The sequence below is a fragment of the Labrus bergylta genome, chromosome 12 (assembly GCF_963930695.1).
Source record: "Labrus bergylta chromosome 12, fLabBer1.1, whole genome shotgun sequence".
Taxonomy (NCBI): domain Eukaryota; kingdom Metazoa; phylum Chordata; class Actinopteri; order Labriformes; family Labridae; genus Labrus; species Labrus bergylta.
The window spans coordinates 28,454,591-28,473,578 of record NC_089206.1 but is presented as its reverse complement, the minus strand read 5'-3'; the positions used below and the strand labels follow the sequence as shown (position 1 = coordinate 28,473,578).

The window sequence follows — 18,988 nt, the reverse complement described above, 5'->3', positions numbered from 1 at the left end:
GGATCGCATTAGTGTTTGATGTTTCCCTTTCATTGGTTCAATGGGGGATTAACATTTCAATACTGATTAGGGGAATTTTGTGTTTTCTGAGTGTTCATTTGTTGCATGTTATTTCTTTTCAAGTCATTGGGCGTCTCTAAGTAATCTGGTGGCCTCTCTGCTCAACTCCATGAAGTCCATCGCCTCCCTCTTGCTGCTGCTCTTCCTCTTCATCATTATTTTCTCCTTGCTTGGAATGCAACTCTTTGGAGGAAAGTTTAACTTTGATGAGACTGTGACCAAAAGGAGCACATTTGATAACTTCCCTCAGGCCCTGCTCACAGTTTTCCAGGTGAGCGTTTGGTTTTATTTCACTTCATTCAAAACCAATTTGCAATATTTGTACCATTGGATAGACGAAAGACAAAACTAATTTGAGTGAGAAAGAAGGCTTGAAGATATCGATAACGAGTGTTGTTCAGAAAAAAAACGGCCTCAGCTATCTGCCTTGTCTTGAGGTCTATTTTACAGAGGATTTTGCAATAATGAAAACCCCCAATTTAATGGGGGTTCCCAAACTTTTCAGCCCACGACCCCCAAAATAAGGGTCCCAGAGACGAACCCCCACTGTCCCTGTAGATGGTTAAGGCATATAGTGTAGCGCACTGCCTCACACTAATATGCTTATCCAAACACTGGAAACACATGTATGTTCTGTATATGTATCTAGGGTAGACCACCAGAGGCCATACCAACAAAATCATGTGTGACCCCTAGCCCTCTTCAAAAGAAGTCTACTAACCTGTTGCATCCAAATGTCTTGTTTCAAACTTTGAGGTTTGAGATTAAATAGTAGCTACTAGGGCTCTCAGTATTAAGTAGTTAATCCCAATTAACTAAGATCCGAAATGAATGCATTCATTTGTTTTAATTGGCCTGTACATGAATGTCTCATTTAACAAAAAAAAAATCTCCTAGACATCGCAGTTGACGAGTCAAAAAGTAATATCCACCTCAAGAAATCTAACATTTCACTTTTTTTTACCATTCCTTTGAGCTGTTTTCATTTAGTTTCTGTTCCCTAACAAGTTCTTTTTTCTGTGGTTAAGTCAATGCTGTAACATTGTATCTACCAGAAGGTCCTTACTTTACTTGACTTTTGTGCAATTGAAGAGAAACCTTGCACTAACAACACAGTATTGTCTAAATAAATGACATGTGGCATAACATGAATAGTGTTGCCTTTTCAACTGTTCGTACAGGTTATTGAAATGGCTTCCACTGCCTATTGTGGCTATTTTTTTGTTTTTTTTTCTCTCCAGATTTTGACAGGAGAAGACTGGAATACTGTAATGTATGATGGAATCATGGCGTACGGTGGTCCAGCCTCCTCTGGAATGATTGTCTGCATTTACTTCATCATCCTCTTCATCTGTGGAAACTGTATCCTACCAGCCCCAAACAAACACAAAAGCTCACACTCTTTTCTTCAGAGAAGAAACACCCATGTTTTCATGCTTCAATGCATGAATCTGTCCAATATTTAGCCAATTGATGAATGTTTCTTATTTTTTAAAACACATTTGGGTTTTCATGTTGGTCAGTATTTTTTTTCTTAATTCATGTGAACAGACATCTTGTTAAATGTCTTCTTGGCCATTGCTGTTGACAATTTGGCAGACGCAGAGAGCCTCAACTCAGCACAGAGGGAGGAGAAGGAGGCCAAGAAGAGAAAGAATAGTGCCAAGTACAGCTTAAAACACCTTAATATGGCACAATCTGATATCTGTTAAACATTTTTTTGCAAGCTCTTTCTATTGGCAGTAAAAATGTCTTTCTAGTCACTCCCTGTCCCATACATGTCTTTAACAGGGATGTAGACACGGAGAAGAAGAGGGTGGAAATATTAGAAAGTATGGAAGGAGACACTAAGGTAAACAAACAATTGATTTAATCACAAGTTATGTCAATTAAATAATTAATAGAATACTCATACACTTAATCAAGACCAATTGTCCTAAAATGCATTATTTGTACAGACAGCTTAAGAATGCCTAACGTGGTTACTGTGTTTAGTTGTCTGCAGAGATTGCAGTGGAAGAAGACAAAGAGCTGTATCCTGTTGTTGACTTTCCAGGTAAGAGGGACTTGTTAAGGGAGAACTCAAATCCAGGTAACAAATGATACATAACTGCATCCAACATTTTTGTTTTGTGATTGATTTGTCTTAAAAATGTGAGAAACCACAAATAAAGCTCTCAAGATTGTTTCACCAACTAGAACTAATTTGAGGTGGGATTGTTGACATATCCAGCTTTACCTTTAGGTAAGATTATTGACTGTATAAAATGATGGATGCATCTTTTACCACCTCCTGTTAGGTATATCAAAATATCAAGCCAATGGGCGCAATGTGCACTGATGACATCACTGGGGCCAGTGTTGCACAGTGGAGACTCAAATTGATGTCCCATTCTTTCTGCTGAACAACACCACATTTAATTTCCTGATAATGGGTTAAAGGTTTTGTGTGTGTGCGCTATGAAAGAATTCTATCAATTTAATGATTGTGATGATATTTTCTGGTCAGTGTTACTCTGACAGAAAAAAATATTAAAGAATGGGAGTTGATTTAAATCAACTGAAAATCACTGTTTTACTGTCAGCAGGGTCATTTAAGTGAATGTTAAACAAATGGGGTTATTCCAGTGCTGTGGCATGCATCTTGATGTGCTTATCGGAACTTTGATCTTGTCTGCTGTGTGATGTCAGGCTAAAACATCCAACATACGCTTTCATTTTGGTAGTGACTACTGTGTCAGCATGCACTGCAACCGTCATGTCTGAACCTGTCATGTTTGTACTGTAGGTTTCATTTTACCATGTTATTTTATCCTACAAAAGTTTGTGAGATGACTCCCCCAGACCCCCCTACCTGCATTTTTTTCTCACTTCTTTACAGTTTGCAGAAACACAGTCTAATAATTGGTATATTTATTATACCATACGATTGACTGATGTGTTAAATAGTCCAAAGAAGAAAATATTCTTGTGTTAAGGCAGACACTCACAATTAAGGATAGTTCAAGGTCTCTTGTGTTAGTATTTGTTGGTTTGCTTTCTATTGCTGGTCCTCCTCTAGTCTGCTAATCAATGCAAACAGAACCACACAAGCTACATTTGTAGATTCATATAAAATAACTCATTAAAAAAAAAACACATCAATAATTTATTTAATCGCTGTTAGTTGCTCTTAATCACATTTTTAATCACATTTGATATTCCATTATTTTGAATTTCAAAGTTTCAAAAAGTTTTGTGTGCTTTTATTTTATATTAATGTACTGTCTTAAACGTAGGGTACTTTACTTCATGTTTAGATTCATATCTGCCTTTATTTTGAAAGGAAATAAGGAACTTGTGGTAGACCAAAGATGTTAACAGGAACGGGGTACAGTTTATGACCTACACTGCAGCCATTCAGTAGAGGGAGCTCCGAATGTTTGGCTTTCTTTTTCATGGAGCTGTGTTGTCCATCTTTTTACAGTCAATGGGGAAGATGCAGGAATGATCAGGAAGATCATATACAAGAAGGAAACTCCAACAATAACTTAGATTTAGAATAGACATTTTTTTCAGTTGCAATGAAACTAGTTTATGAAACAACTAACACAACTGATGAATTGTTCTTTTATTAAAAAGATACAAAAAGTACAATTCTGTCTCCTAGTGTTTGAAAATGACAAGGATGGCAGTCTTCAAGAAGTCCCGCCAGGACCTCGCCCTCAGAGGCTTTCCGATCTCACCATCAAAGAGAAGATTATCCCCATCCCGAAAGGCAGCGCCTTTTTTATCTTCAGCAGCACTAATCCGTGAGTCTCAGGCACGTTGTTTGGTTGGACTGGGGTTTGGTGGTATTTACAATGTACTAACTTCTGTCTCCATCTTTTCTTCTTTGCTTTTTTTCCTGTAGGTTTCGTGTATTCTGCCACAAGGTGATCAACCATCAGATCTTTACTAACCTCATCCTGATCTTCATCATGCTAAGCTCCGTCTCTCTGGCTGCTGAAGACCCAATACGCAACTTCTCTGCTCGCAATATTGTATGTGAACTACCACCTCTGTAGTCTTACTGTCTTACAAAAGCTCCTCTAACTAATTATGGAAGAGGGATTTTTTTCTGTCTCACTGCAGTTGACAGTCAACTTTTATCCCAGATTACATTTTACAGGTTGTATTAGAAAAAGCACAGATGTAAATGAGAAATATGAATATGAATTCTGACCATGTTGGCATAAAAATGTTTCTTGTACACTTTCTCATATACCTTAGTGATTTTTCACTTAAGCCTGACTCTAATTGTATCTTTATGCTGAAACTTACTGTTCTGTTATCCTGGTAGTACTTGCTGACTTTAACTTGTGCATTGCCTCTTGCAGGTACTTGGATATTTTGACTATGCTTTCACGGCAATCTTTACAGTTGAGATCCTGTTGAAGGTAAATGACTCTTGTGCTGTTTTGTGTTCTGCTGAGAAGCTAGTACTTTAACATTGCATGTTTCCTTAATGTTTGATGATATAGAAAGGTCATTTTATGTATTATTTCAGTAGATATCTTACAGATTGCTCCTTTAGATTAAAAATTCTGGACTGGGGCGATATTTTTTCCTAATCTGACCTAAGATCATGCTTTAAGTTACTCTACCTGAACATCTCATCTTTTGTTATTTTTGATTAATATAATTCTAAAGAATATACTCAAAGAAAACCAAATATTTCCTCAAGGGTAGATTGAAGGCTCTGTTTTATTTATTCAAGTTTTTCTAGTGCATGCCCTGCTTAAATCTGCACAGAGAATGAGTGCAATGCAGATCATTAACATGCAAATTGAAATGAATGTAAGTAATGGTAATATGAGAAGAATATATGAAATCAGCCAAAAATTGTTGGTACATAAATAATATTTTTTTATTGATACAGGTTTTTGGAACTTGATCATTAACCTGAATAATAGCAGTATACTTTACAATCAGGTTTCAGCCTGACAGGGTTTTGTTTCATTAGTCCTGAATGTTTTTTCTCCTCTGTCAAGATGACGGCATTTGGAGCATTCCTCCATAAAGGAGCATTCTGCAGAAACTACTTCAACCTTTTAGACCTGCTGGTCGTTGGTGTGTCTCTGGTCTCCTTTGGAATTCAGTAAGTATTATTCAAATGTTCTTAATGTCTAATTCTAAATTCATGATCCAGCAACTTTATTATTTAAACACCACGTCTGCTACTAGCGAGGATAAAGGAATGACTGTTGCTCAGTAGTGCTCTTTATTATTATCAGCTGAATCCACTGGTGTTTTTTGTCGTCTTTAAAAGGTCTTCTGCTATCTCAGTGGTGAAGATTCTCCGTGTTTTAAGAGTCCTGCGTCCACTCAGAGCCATTAACAGAGCCAAGGGACTGAAGGTAGGAACATTGCTGTTTGTTTGTTTGTTTGTTGTTTTCTTAGATATGTCCTCATTTGTAATTGCGCTTTCAACTTCAACTTTGTCTTTATTGCCCCAGAGGGTAAATTTGGTTTGCATCCAGGTGAAAACAATGAACATATAGAAACACAGGCACATAGACTCAGACAACAAACACCTTGAACAACATTAAATATGTCATTACTAGAGTTCATCAGGTAACGACAGGAAAAAGAGAATGCATAAAAACGACCATGAAACCATCATTTAAAGAAAATAAAACTCATCAGGGTCAACATTGAAGTTCAGTCGTTTGATGACCTGAGTTATAAAATAATTTTTTCAACCTACTGGACTTTGCTTTTTGGTAATCTGTATCTCCTGCCTGAGGGCAGAAGCTGAAACTCATGAAAGGATGTCGAGGACATTGTAAGATGTGTTGAGCCTTAGCTACAGCTTACTGAAGGTGAGAGCTTTTGCTTAAGGTGCAGTACTGTCTATTTCTACTTACAGTATATACTATGTGTCCTTTGCAGCATGTGGTCCAGTGTGTGTTTGTGGCAATCAGGACCATTGGCAACATCATGATCGTGACCACGCTGCTGCAGTTTATGTTTGCTTGTATCGGAGTGCAGCTCTTCAAGGTACGATGGAAACATAGACAGGTGGAAAGAGAGATAGGGGGACTTGGGATAAGAAACCAAATCCACAGAATCTTCAACTGTAAATTATCAAATAAAAAAGGTTGTAATTCTGACTTATCTTTTTTTCTTCAACTAAGGGGAAATTTTATCGCTGCACAGATGACGCAAAGTCTAGTCCAGATGAGTGCAAGTGAGTATCCTTTGCATGAATCTTTGTGGTTTGCAGCATTGGATGTTAGAAGTACATAGCCCAAAATACAAGTTAGTAAAAAACATCAAGGAACACAAATTGAAGCTAGAAAACACAAACTTTTGGAACAACTCAAAAACACAAAGAAACAGGTTCCAAATCGTGGACAATCGTTTTTAGTTACAAATTAAAAGAGGATAAAGCTTTCTCATAAAAAATAGCAAAAAAATCTGATTGTTGTCTTTCAAAAGGTTTTTTTTTAAATCGATAATAATCAATGATAATTTGTGCATCCAATGATTGCTTTAAAGGCAGAGTCTGTAGCTTTTTCCTGAAAAAATAGAAAATAATGTCTAATGTCTTGTTTTGTGCTTATTTAAGGTTAATATTTGTATCTCTTTAATCACAGAGGTACCTACATTCTCTATAACAATGGGGAAACAGCCATTCCCATGGTAAAGGAGAGGATCTGGTACAACAGTGACTTCAACTTTGATAACGTGCTCATGGCCATGATGGCTCTTTTTACTGTCTCCACCTTTGAAGGATGGCCCACGTAAGTACTGCTTGGCCTCAAGGGAAGTTTGATATTTGTTCAACTGTGTCTGTTTCTGAAAAAAGATATTTGTACCTAAATTAGCTCTTAACTCTGTTTGACTTCCAGCCACCAAATCTGTCATTTAAGGTAGTCAGGGGTCTGGGAAAAAAGTGACAAATTTATTTTGACATTCCTGTAAGCAACAAAACTATCCCATAAAATGAGTGAAAAAAATGTAATGGACGAGGATACAGTTTACATTGTTATTGAAGTCTAGGGTTGTAACTGTTGGAGTTATAATTGGTGGGATGTTTTATTGTTCATTGACTCTTTTCTTTATGTCCCTACAGTCTACTGTACAAGGCTATCGACTCTCACAGAGAGAACCTCGGTCCCATCTACAACTACCGAATCGAGATCTCTATCTTCTTCATCATCTACATCATCATCATCGCCTTCTTCATGATGAACATCTTTGTTGGTTTTGTTATTGTCACCTTTCAGGAGCAAGGGGAGAAGGAGTACAAAAACTGCGAGCTTGACAAGAACCAGGTAAGAGGCGCTTTTGCAAACATTTTAATAACAAGGAAAAATATCAGTTTGGACATAAATTGTTTCAGGGATAGTTTTTTGTTAAGTGGTGTTGTTATTGTGGGTGTACTGGTGTCATACCTGTTTTGTGAATCTGGCCAGAGTACACACACAAACCATATTGACACAACTGCCAACGTCACGCTCAGGGTTTGAATCTCAAATGTTGCCATTTTCACACAGACATCACTAGACTGCTCAAGCCTTTCATCTCGGACTGAAATCAGAGAAAAATGGCGACCATCATAACATGGTCTATGGAAGCTCAGCTATGTACTGATGTGGATGATGCCACATGATATAATGACATCTAACACCTGATTGTGATTCTGTTTGTGTGTCTGTGTCTTCTTCCTTATCCTCAGCGTCAGTGTGTAGAATATGCTCTCAAAGCTCGCCCCGTGCGGCGCTACATCCCCAAAAACCCCTACCAGTACAAGTTCTGGTATGTGGTCAACTCTGCAGGCTTTGAGTACGTCATGTTTGTCCTAATCATTCTCAACACCCTGTGTCTGGCTATACAGGTAAGTCAATCAATTAAATTTACAACAATGTGCCAGTAAATCTATCATCATCACACTCACTATTATGAATGCATAAATCTGGGAATGGAGATTACGTTATGTGTTCTATACATCTACTTTTGAGAATAATCCGAGATTGATAACCCTCTTTTATTTATTTTTATTCTCACTAAAAGACAAAATATCCACTTAGCTTCCATCATGTGTAAGCATGTTCTTTGCAGCCAGAAGAGGATTGTTATTGATACAGTGAAATACAGTATGTTTCAATGACAAACATATCTTATGCATTAGTCTCATATTGTGTCTTTCCAGCATTACGGTCAGTCTTATCTGTTTAACTACGCCATGGACATCCTCAACATGGTCTTCACGGGGGTCTTTACTGTGGAAATGTTCCTTAAACTCATCGCCTTTAAACCCAGAGTAAGTATCCTCTCCCCAACAACCCTCCCCCATTCTCCCTTCATCTTCTAAATATTTGCATATTAATCTAAAACTGCAATTCCTTTAATAAATTGTTTTGTTTGGAGTTTTTCTTCCTCTAGATCCCCCTTTATATTTTATCCCTGAAATATAAGTAGTATGTTGTTAAATGAAAGCATTTCCATTTCCCTTGAAGTCTCACCCTCAAATACAGTCTTGCTGTCCCTCTTACCTCCCCTCTTTGCTCCCTGTGACTCCTTGTTTCCTCTCTCTCCACCCTCCATTAACCACCTCCCTACCTCTTATTCTGTCCTGCATCCCCACCTTGTCTACTGCCTTTCACTCTCCTTGTGCTGGCTGTGCATGCTGCCATGTTCAGGGCTATGTCGGGGACGCCTGGAACGTCTTCGATGCTCTGGTGGTGATTGGCAGTGTAGTCGACATCATACTTAGCCAGGTAGAGAGATGTACGCTTGGGAAACTCTGCATTCCCTCTTCCTACCCTTCCGCTGCACCTGCACCTTTTTTCCTTCCTTGACCACTTTCCACAATCGTCCTCCCTGTTTTGATTTTGTGTTTAGTATTTCATGTTTGCTTGAGATCATTTCTGCTTTTTCAGCAAGTCTGTTTAACCTGTTGTGGACTAAATGGTGGATAAGCACAATGTACCGTTTACATCCTGATGGGCTGGAACATTTTCCACACCGGCTTCTGTAACTAAAGATGTCAACATTGCATTAAACCACTGCTTCATTCCAACAAGATCTTTGAAAAATATTGCCTATAATGGCCATTTTAGTCTGCCTACCACTTCAAGAGTATTGACATGAGGTTAACCAATTATCATACCTGTTTGTAGTTAGAGTCAAAACTCTCAGACTTTCTGATATCATCCTCTTTCGATCTTCACAGTTCTCTTCTCTCTCTTTTTTGACCTTTTGTTCTTTCTTTTCTTGCACTGTTGTCCCTTTTTTATTTCTCCTGTACCTTTGTGTTGCTTGTGCTTGCAGAACTACTTTGCTGATGCATGGAACACGTTTGATGCCTTAATTGTTGTGGGTAGCGTGGTTGACATTGCCATCACTGAGATCAATGTAAGTAGTCATCTATCACACATATTATGTGGCTCTCCCATGTAAGACGGCCTTGTTTTACAGTAGTTTAAAAAGTTATGTTTAAGATCCTAATGTTCTATTTCATGTTTGATTAATGTTCTTCTGAAACTCACCAACTGGCCTACAGTAAAGCGATAGCTTCACAATATGTTCTGTAGCAGATACTTCACTTTTGCAGTTCAAATGAAGCTTTTAAATGTAAAAATCTGACCATGACGCTCCTCTCCTTGTACAAAAAGGTCCAAATAGTCATTGGGGGAAATTTGTTTTGATTGCAGCTCAGTCATCATACTACAATCTTGCATGAATCATGCACCTTGTAGAAATGTACAACTACAACTTTTGAGCAAAAGAACTGAAAAGGATGAGAAACTGGTGGAGTTGTTAAAAATTGCAAGGACGTGCCCTCCCCTTTTTCCATGTTGAAGGGAAGAAGGAAAACAAAAGTTGACAGAAATTGCTGCAGCCTATAAAATAATGATGCAGTTCATATCCCATGAAGACAACCAGGGATGTCTCCGGTGAGTACCCTGAGTACTTGGGAACTCGAGAGCTGATTTCCCCACCCCTCACTTGGGATTTTGAGGGCTGCAGCTATTTATGTCCACCTTTTTTCCCTCTCCACTCCATCTTGGTACAAAGGGGAAGACATGTTGAAGAGCCATTCTTGTTCTCTCCACAACCCCATTTTCTCCTCCTTTTTCACAAGCCAGGAAAAAGCACATATTCCTAGGCGTCCTTCCTAGTTAGAAGCTTCCTGTTTGCTGTTTGCTGTTGTTTGTTGTCACTGGTCTCGAACGGCACAATTTGAATAGGACAAGACTTAAGACCTGTGACAATTATAAACATGCTTGATTTTATCGTTTGGCCAGGATGAGAAAGAGACTGCCTCAAAACAGAACAGATCAAGCCCCTTACACCGTACGGCCGAGATCAACTAAGTGCGCCCCCATTCTAGAAAAACTTTCTCATGGTCAGGTGTAAGGCCAGCATTAGAGTATCAAAACATGCTTCCCATTATCTTACAGTGCTAATGCAGTGAGCAGTGGTGTGTTTTAATGTGATTATGTACCTGGAGCATTATTTGCTGGAACAAAGCTTTGTTCAGGTTGAGCTTTAACCCATTGCCTTGAGATTGACTCAATGTCATCATGGAAGTAGCACTGCATGCCTCAGTTTGAGTGCCAGATGGGTGGAATGACAAGAATAGCTGGGTGTCATCAGCATTGCGGTGGTAGAGAAAGTCGTGCACAGAGAAAAGCCTGTTGACATTCTGAATGGTCCAGCCATCAGGAACGATGTGTGAAGGCATCACAAAGACTGAGACACAAAATCTTTTTAGTTTGGAGAGGAGGGTTTTGATGGTTCATTGTTTCAAGAGCAGCAGACAAAGGAAGGAGTATAGGGAAAGAGGAGAAGAGCACTGCTTTGAAACAGGTTCATGAGTGTTTAGGGGATTGTTCTGTTAGAGGGAAGCAGTTAAACACAGCACAGTCTGCAATCTAGGAAAAAAAAGGAATAGAAGCCACAGAACTGTCAACATTTAATGATTTGTGGCATTATTAGAAAAAAGAAAAACGACCATATAGGCACATACATATATTTGATACGTATACATGAACATGTATTAACTACATGGGTAACTCGCATCTTGTCTATGTATGCATCATTTATGTACTTATTAACTCATTTACTTGATTATTTTGTACGGGTGAGGGTTAACAAAACAAAATAAAGTGTTGAGATAACTTGGAAAAACAGGAAATGTATCTTTGTGCTAAAATTGTTGACTGACACAATAATAGGGCATGATTTCAATCAGGCCTGCTATCAAAAGTTTGTGTATTTTGGAAGCAATGGGAGAAACTTCATGATTAGATATGTTATCACCTCATGTACAATGTAAAATATATTTGGGTAAAATGAGAGTATAAATATTAAAATAAGAAACACTAAAACCTGACCTTTTTCTTTAAGAAAGTGTTCTTTTCTCTTCGTTGTCGTTACATAAGTGTAAACTTTCATAAAGAGCTAAATTGACTTCCTCATTGAATGCTTGCATCTTCTGTCTGGTGTTGCTGCTAAGGCTGTAAAGCTCTGGCATGACTGACTACGCGCTTCACCATGATGGTGTCATTGTTTCATATGTACATAGATTTATGTTCGTAACAACATGTCAAAGTTAAAGTTCAGAGCAGTGTGATGTTTGGGAATGGCTTGCAGCTCGACATCACTCAAATTAATCTTGGGCTTTTGGTTTCAAGTTGGCAGCCCTACCTGTTGTCAAGGTGAAAGTGGAGCCTGTGGTAAGATGAAGCCCCTCCTTATTTAATTTAAGTCCCCCTTCCTATCTGTGATCATCCAAAAGTCCTACCATCGAGTTGTTTTTGTCAGCACTGTGTCACATGGCTCACATATTGCAATGCTTCTCGTCTCACTTATCTGGTGACATTTTAAAGTCTGTGGTTGCTCAGTCTCATTGCCTTTGTCTTGCTTTGACTACACCTGGTGTGTTGCATTTTGGCTTTGGTTTCATTGTTCATCTGTCTTGACATTTAAGGCTCCATCGTGATGTTCATATACATTGTCAAAAATCTGATTACCGTCTGTTTGCCTTTTGCCTGTAGGTTCTTCCTGTTGCCTTCTTTGAATCAGTGATTTAGAAATACATGTCATGTTTGTACATAGTCACTCAGCATGCCTATTGATTGTTGCCATGCAAAGTTGCAGAGAAAAACTACAAATGTGGAGATTTGTTATAGTGTTCATTTACTGTAACTTATACATGTTGAATTAAAGAATGCATGTTTGTCTGCATGAGTGGTACTGACCTTTAGGGCTGTATCTCTGTTTTTGAACAGAGAACTTTTTTTTTTTAATCTTTAAACCACTTCCTTCTCCTCCTCTTTAGAACACAGAGGACAGTGCTCGCATCTCAATCACCTTCTTCCGCCTGTTCAGAGTGATGCGGTTGGTAAAACTGCTGAGCAGGGGGGAGGGCATCAGGACATTGCTGTGGACCTTCATCAAGTCCTTTCAGGTGAGAGTGGAAACATGCAAGCATTCAAAATGAATCGCAGTAATTAAAAACGATAAGATAAGAGATTGCACTTGGCATCGTCAAATGTTGGAGGTCAAACCTTCTTAAAAAGGGTGCCTGGAATTTAGTCTATAACCAATTCTAAAAATGTTCATCAATAATAAAAAAAGTCAAATTTAATCTCTCAGGGTATGTAAACATATTTTTTTCGTAATTTTTATATAAAATACAAACAAATGTATGAAATACAAACATATGTATCTTTGAAAAGATACATACGTCCAGGACATCTGTGTTGGCTTTCAGGCTGTGCAAGTTCAGCAGTTATGTGGAAAATTATTGACATGGTTTTTAAATAACAAGATATAACCAGGCCTGAGGAACACAAGAACAGTGTGACTTATTCTACAAGTGAAATAAGGAGCTGTTGGTGTCATTGGAGTTTGACTGACAGGTGTTAACATATTTCACGTATTTTACTCATTTTCATCAAGTTTAAATTAGTCTCGGAGCTCCTCATGTCTGTGAAGTTTCTTGCTTAAAATCACTCTTGTATTTGATCAAACCCCTCTATTTCAGCCCTGCTCAGAACAGGCTGTTTCTGTGTCTGTACCTTTAAATGCAAATGAGCTGTTTTTGACCAGGCCCCTCTCTGGAAGGATTTGGGTGGCTTGGGCTGTCTTGCACTATGCCATATTGTTTATGGTGGAAAGGCGCTCTCAGGGGGCAGAACAAACACCTAGCTGGGGGAGTGTCACCCACCTGGGGGAGGGGTTAATTTCCTTTGTGATGTCATGAATGGAAAACCTCCAAATGGCCTGTTTGAGCATACATTTTCTGAAAATGCAGGCAGACAGGCAAAAGATGGAGAGGGTGGACTTTTCTCATAATTGGGAGGTTTGTTTGAAAAACAAGGCAAAGTGTATTTTTCATAATATGTGACCTTTAAGTAAAAGCTTCTCTTTTTCTTTGTGTGCAGGCTCTTCCTTATGTTGCACTCCTGATCGCCATGCTGTTCTTTATCTATGCTGTCATTGGCATGCAGGTAATATTGTGTTTATTCTTAATAATCAAACACAAAAATTACACAAACTTGCTAAGATATCCTGTTAAATAAAAGTCATCTTTGGTTAATGATTCCATTGTGTAACATGTGATTTCATAGTCATCACTTTGTCTTATTATTTCAGATGAAAAGGGGAGTTTGACTTTTTCTAGTAACTATATTTATTTTTCTACTCGTAGGTGTTTGGGAAAATAGCCATGGTGGATGGAACACAAATCAACCGCAACAACAACTTTCAAACGTTTCCCCAGGCTGTCCTTATGCTGTTCAGGTGTTTGTCTTTTAAAAAACATTAATCATCAGTCATCATTCGGGCTGTATTGTGTTAATTGCAATATGCTTAGTATCTAAATTTCGTGCCTACTTAAAAAAAAAAAAAAGAATTCATCACATGCTATTTTGTCCCTTTAGGGGCTTCTTTATAAAAAAAAAGAATTCATCACATGCTATTTTGTCCCTTTAGGGGCTTCTTTATAAAAAAAAAAAAAGGGAATAAGTACACTTTGCTTCAGGCAGAACAAAACACAAAATAAACACATAACATGAAACAGTCTTTTAAAAAAAGGTTAAGTTAATCGTGAACCTTAACTAGTTAATTTAGAAAATAATTAAAGTGGAACTCCTGGACTTGGTTCACTGGACTTCTAGTGTAACACTTGTATTCTTTCATAAAATTAAAATAATCACTATTCTACAGAAGAAGTTGTTTGTAGCGGTCTCCTGCCTCTAAGTCATGGTTTCAGACCACACTGGTTTAGCAGTTTAACCATTATTTTAATAATAAACCAAAAGTAAAGATCATAAAGTAAATTTCTTTTTATTCATTGTATTCCCAAATCGAGTATTTGGTAAGAGTTGCTTTATATTGTTATAGACCTCAAAATCTTTTGAAAGGCAAAATTATGGATTTTTAAATGAGTGATTAAAAATGGGATTAATCATGAATACCAATACAGTGATCAGTCGTGATCTAAAACAAATATTGTTTAACAGCCCTGTCATAAATGCATATAAACATTTTTTTTCGTTCGTTTTCTTTCCATGTTAGGTGTGCCACAGGTGAGGCCTGGCAGGAGATCATGCTGGCCTGTCTCCCCGGGAAGCTGTGTGATCCAGAGTCAGACTACAACCCCGGAGAGGAGAGAACCTGCGGCAGTGGCTTTGCCATTATCTACTTCATCAGCTTCTACATGCTATGTGCTTTCCTGGTAATCTTCAGACATTTCAGTGTCTTCAGTTTATCCACTTTAGCAGGCTGTTACTGTATACCATGGGGTAAGCTCAAAATATTGCATGTCCTGGTTTCAGATCATCAACCTCTTTGTAGCTGTCATCATGGATAACTTTGACTACCTGACTCGTGATTGGTCCATTCTTGGGCCGCATCACCTGGATGAGTTCAAAAGGATCTGGTCTGAATATGACCCAGAAGCCAAGTGAGTACTTAGGACCCATTTGAAAGGAAACATTAACCACAGTATTGTTTTTTAGTATTAAGGACCAATCTGCAACAGGAGGGTAATATTGAGTTTATATTTAGGAAGTAAATGTGCTAGTATTCAATAGTGGATAGCCCAAAGGGAAACATTGGACATGTAGCAGCAGGAACTGGGGATTAAACCCCCGAACTTCTGGCTGAGAGATGACCACCTCTGCAACTGAGCCACAGGCAATCTTAGAAACCATCAGCCAATGACGTCTGACAGCCATATAGCCTTTTTTAGTTTGGGTTTGATGACCAACTTTTTGGTTGTTCGAGTACAGCCAGTGGTTAAACATAAATGACTTCCAGCCAAACTTCCATCCCCAAATGTTAACAGTCTGAAAATTGCAATTTGAGAAAGAATAGTGGAGTTGGACTGATTCCCTGCTGCACTTGCATTTACATATCTGTATAAAGACATGAATTAAAGCTAAATAGTGCAATGAAGTACAGTACAATGAAGAAGATTGCATTTAAACCCTTTTGCACACAGACTTTTTTTTATCTTCATACAGACTATGCCTGCTGAATTGCTACTCGGACTACAAACAGAAACTAGAATATATCTGTTACCATAATTGTCCTGTGCCTGAATTTATGTGTAGGGATGTTATGCAAATAGAGATGAAAATGAAGGTAATGCAAAAGTGGACAAATACAGAAGGACAAAGTTGCTTACTATTTTTTTGTTGCGAAACATTTGTATTAAATAATCCTCTAAAATGCTGATATTTAGTTACAGATATGTTGTTGGAGTGTAAGCACTTGGCTGCATAGAGTTGGACTGATTTTTATTCCTTGACAGCAAGTTTGATTAATGATGTAGGACTCTATATCCTATGCTGTCTCTATATCCTTGAAGTGCTTGAACTGATGATCTAGGACTTATCAGTTACTGTAGTGGCCATGATGACTGTGCATAGTATTATAATTATTCCTATTTAAAAACATTGTATTTTCAGGGGCAGGATAAAGCACCTTGATGTGGTGACTCTGCTGAGGAGGATCCAGCCACCGCTCGGCTTTGGCAAGCTCTGCCCTCACAGGGTGGCCTGTAAGGTGGGTTTGGGCAACTTAAGAGACACACAAAATTCCTTTTTTCCCCCCTGATGTTGCCTTTGTTGATCTGTACTTCGAAATCTGTTGCAGCGTCTTGTGGCGATGAACATGCCCTTGAACAGTGATGGGACAGTCATGTTTAATGCCACCTTGTTTGCGCTGGTTCGCACGGCTCTAAAGATAAAAACTGAGGGTGAGTCTGTCAATACATATCTGCAAAAGGTATTGATTTAAAGATTGTTACTGTTTGATTGTTGCAGGGGTTTTTTTTACCGTAAAACTGTGAATAGAAAAAAGTAGGGACTATGATATACTCTAAATTTTAAGTTGCTTGACCAAAAGGTAAATAGATAGTGCTCAAGTGAGTGACTGGGTCACAGTGCTCTGAGCTTAAAGTCATACAGTAAAGGTACTCTAGGGCCTGATTTACTAAGATCCCAATAAAGAGTACTAAATTGCAGGCTTGGTAAATCGTAAATGATTGGCATTTTCTCCTCTCAGTATCTTGCACCCTAGGGCAGAAACGCCCCATATTGCATATTCATGAAGGCAAATGTACTAAATGGACAATACGTGTTGTTTTGCTCCTATTAACCAATCCTCACTGCACGCCGTTAGTAGATCAGATAGCACATTTGTTTGCCTGGTGTCAAGTTTGCACACCTTTTAAGACACTCAAACCTTCAGTAAATCAGGCCCTAGATGTATGATTATTATTTCCCAAAGAAAGTCCTTTTGCAGATATCAATTTGTTTTGATCTTCTCGTGGATTGCAGGATTAGATGTTTGAAGGTCATGTTATGGTACTTACATGTGACTTATTTCATTGTAAATTATTGATGGATCCTTATAATCAGGAAACATTTAATGGAACCAAAACTTGGCAGGAGATGATGTGTAAGAAGCATGTTAGCAAATCATAATGAATGCTGCTATAAGAATGCTAATGCTAAATTCCAGTACAAGAATATCTGTTATTCAGGCACAGGCTCAGGAGATGTTAAAAAAAAAGCAAACCAGAGGCCCTCTGTGTAGAAACACTGAATAGAATAAGAACAGAATAAGAGAAATAGAATTAGTATTCATAGGTACTGAGTGCTTATTACCAACCTTTCCGCCATCTCCAAGGTAACCTGGATCAAGCCAATGAAGAGCTTCGAGCTGTGATAAAGAAGATCTGGAAGAGGACCAGTATGAAGCTGCTTGACCAAGTGGTGCCTCCTGCAGGCGGTCAGTAGATATTACACACATACACACACTGCATTGAAGGGGTTCAGGTGCTTTTCACAAGGGCAAAGGTTTCATTTTTAAACATTGCAGGGCAACATTTTTTGAAGTCAGTCATAATTCATGCACTCTGGTGTACCTTTAAATAACCCTTGTTTTGGTTTAAAACATTTTATCGAAGTAAATATACTTCTAAAATGAATGAATTAAGTAAAACAAAGCACATTTCTGGTTCTTCTCCTGCATAAGGTAAACATTCTAGCAATATTAAAACTTTAGGAATCCACTTTGTTGATTTGAGCATGGGTTACATTAAACTTGTGAATAATATTTCAAAACAACAAAGAGATACAATTCTGGTTACTTTCAAAGGAAATTGAATTGCCTTCCTTAGTCGTAAACATAATCCCTCACCCCTCTCCCCCCCCAAAAAAAATAAAAAATAAAATAAAAATAAAAGCATGTTTAAAGAACGTGTTTACATCACGTTGAAAACTTTGGATAGATAGAAAAGACGTGGAATATGCAGCTAGACCTTTTCTTTTCAGGAGACATTTTTACTTATCACATGAGGAGAAGAATAGTTATTAGAAACACCATTAATGATGGGGCTGTTCTTTTTAACTGTCTGAGTGAACATAAGTGCAACATGGATAGTATAAACCATACCAACATTATAAAACTGTGACAAACCACTTTGAAATTAAATATCATTCATTTAATAATTTACATCTATTTTCCCCACTGTGAACGCTAGCTAAAAGCTTGCTTGCTGACAAAACTAGATTTAAAGAAACAGAAATGTCAATTTATAAATGCACTGGTAGGATTTAAAAAACTTATGTCTTATCACAGAAACCATACCTGACATTGGCACTGAACGCATCGCCAATGTCTTATTACAAACTTTGTAAAGTCACCTACTCAAAGTGGCTGTTTCTAATAAATGGAAGCCACATTGTAGGAGTTTTATAGCTCGAAGATGCAGGTATGTATTCAGAGGTTAATCCGTCTGCTGCTGTCTGCATCCTCTTCCTGACCATAACCTACTTAAAGAGATCAACAGAGAGATAAACCATTGACTGTTAAAGAACTTTTTCTTCTTTTCTCAGACACTCTTATCTTTCCTGAAGTCAAGACGTAGCTTCTTCTTTTTTTGGTCATAACCCCGTATTTTTAGTTAATCGGACCGTCTACGGTTCTGCATTCACTCTAGTGCTTCCTTTCTGTCAGTTTTATATCACATAAAAGCCCTCCTACATTGGGCCTACATTTTTTTTAAATTAAAGATAGTTTTGGATATTTTGTATACTTTTTGTCTAATGCTGCTGGTACAGGTTAGGATAGTTGATGGATGGAGCTGCTGGTTAAAACAAAAAAATAGTTCACATAAGTCACAATACATACATGCATAACTTTTGCAAATGAAAAATTCATTTTGTACATTATACACAACTTTTTAAAAGTTATGCAGATTTTCAATTGGATATTTTCAGAGAACTGCCAGGTAAGAGGTTTTCACATATTTGACATATTTGCAGGTCAAAACTAATCTCTCATCTTTCTCAATTATGATGATCTTGGTTTGCCATTGTGTTTTTCTTTTTAACATATTAATGATAACCATTAGGTTTGAATTTCATTCGAA

At 37.8% G+C, this 18,988-nt stretch overlaps 1 protein-coding gene across 1 annotated transcript in view; it reads left to right on the top strand.

The window, feature by feature from the left end:
* The window catches only part of cacna1db (calcium channel, voltage-dependent, L type, alpha 1D subunit, b), a 74,317-nt gene that overhangs the window by 46,201 nt on the left and 9,128 nt on the right, over positions 1 to 18,988 (top strand). The window contains exons 14-40 of the mRNA XM_065961747.1: positions 124 to 331; positions 1,302 to 1,422; positions 1,612 to 1,726; positions 1,852 to 1,912; positions 2,056 to 2,116; positions 3,710 to 3,851; positions 3,953 to 4,082; positions 4,419 to 4,478; positions 5,073 to 5,179; positions 5,351 to 5,438; positions 5,974 to 6,081; positions 6,219 to 6,271; positions 6,681 to 6,827; positions 7,160 to 7,361; positions 7,766 to 7,924; positions 8,240 to 8,350; positions 8,730 to 8,807; positions 9,361 to 9,444; positions 11,730 to 11,771; positions 12,377 to 12,505; positions 13,485 to 13,550; positions 13,751 to 13,842; positions 14,620 to 14,779; positions 14,880 to 15,007; positions 16,017 to 16,113; positions 16,204 to 16,306; positions 17,242 to 17,343. Coding sequence (XP_065817819.1) covers positions 124 to 331; positions 1,302 to 1,422; positions 1,612 to 1,726; positions 1,852 to 1,912; positions 2,056 to 2,116; positions 3,710 to 3,851; positions 3,953 to 4,082; positions 4,419 to 4,478; positions 5,073 to 5,179; positions 5,351 to 5,438; positions 5,974 to 6,081; positions 6,219 to 6,271; positions 6,681 to 6,827; positions 7,160 to 7,361; positions 7,766 to 7,924; positions 8,240 to 8,350; positions 8,730 to 8,807; positions 9,361 to 9,444; positions 11,730 to 11,771; positions 12,377 to 12,505; positions 13,485 to 13,550; positions 13,751 to 13,842; positions 14,620 to 14,779; positions 14,880 to 15,007; positions 16,017 to 16,113; positions 16,204 to 16,306; positions 17,242 to 17,343 — 2,954 coding nt within the window. The remainder of the gene's footprint in view (positions 1 to 123; positions 332 to 1,301; positions 1,423 to 1,611; positions 1,727 to 1,851; positions 1,913 to 2,055; positions 2,117 to 3,709; positions 3,852 to 3,952; positions 4,083 to 4,418; positions 4,479 to 5,072; positions 5,180 to 5,350; positions 5,439 to 5,973; positions 6,082 to 6,218; positions 6,272 to 6,680; positions 6,828 to 7,159; positions 7,362 to 7,765; positions 7,925 to 8,239; positions 8,351 to 8,729; positions 8,808 to 9,360; positions 9,445 to 11,729; positions 11,772 to 12,376; positions 12,506 to 13,484; positions 13,551 to 13,750; positions 13,843 to 14,619; positions 14,780 to 14,879; positions 15,008 to 16,016; positions 16,114 to 16,203; positions 16,307 to 17,241; positions 17,344 to 18,988) is intronic.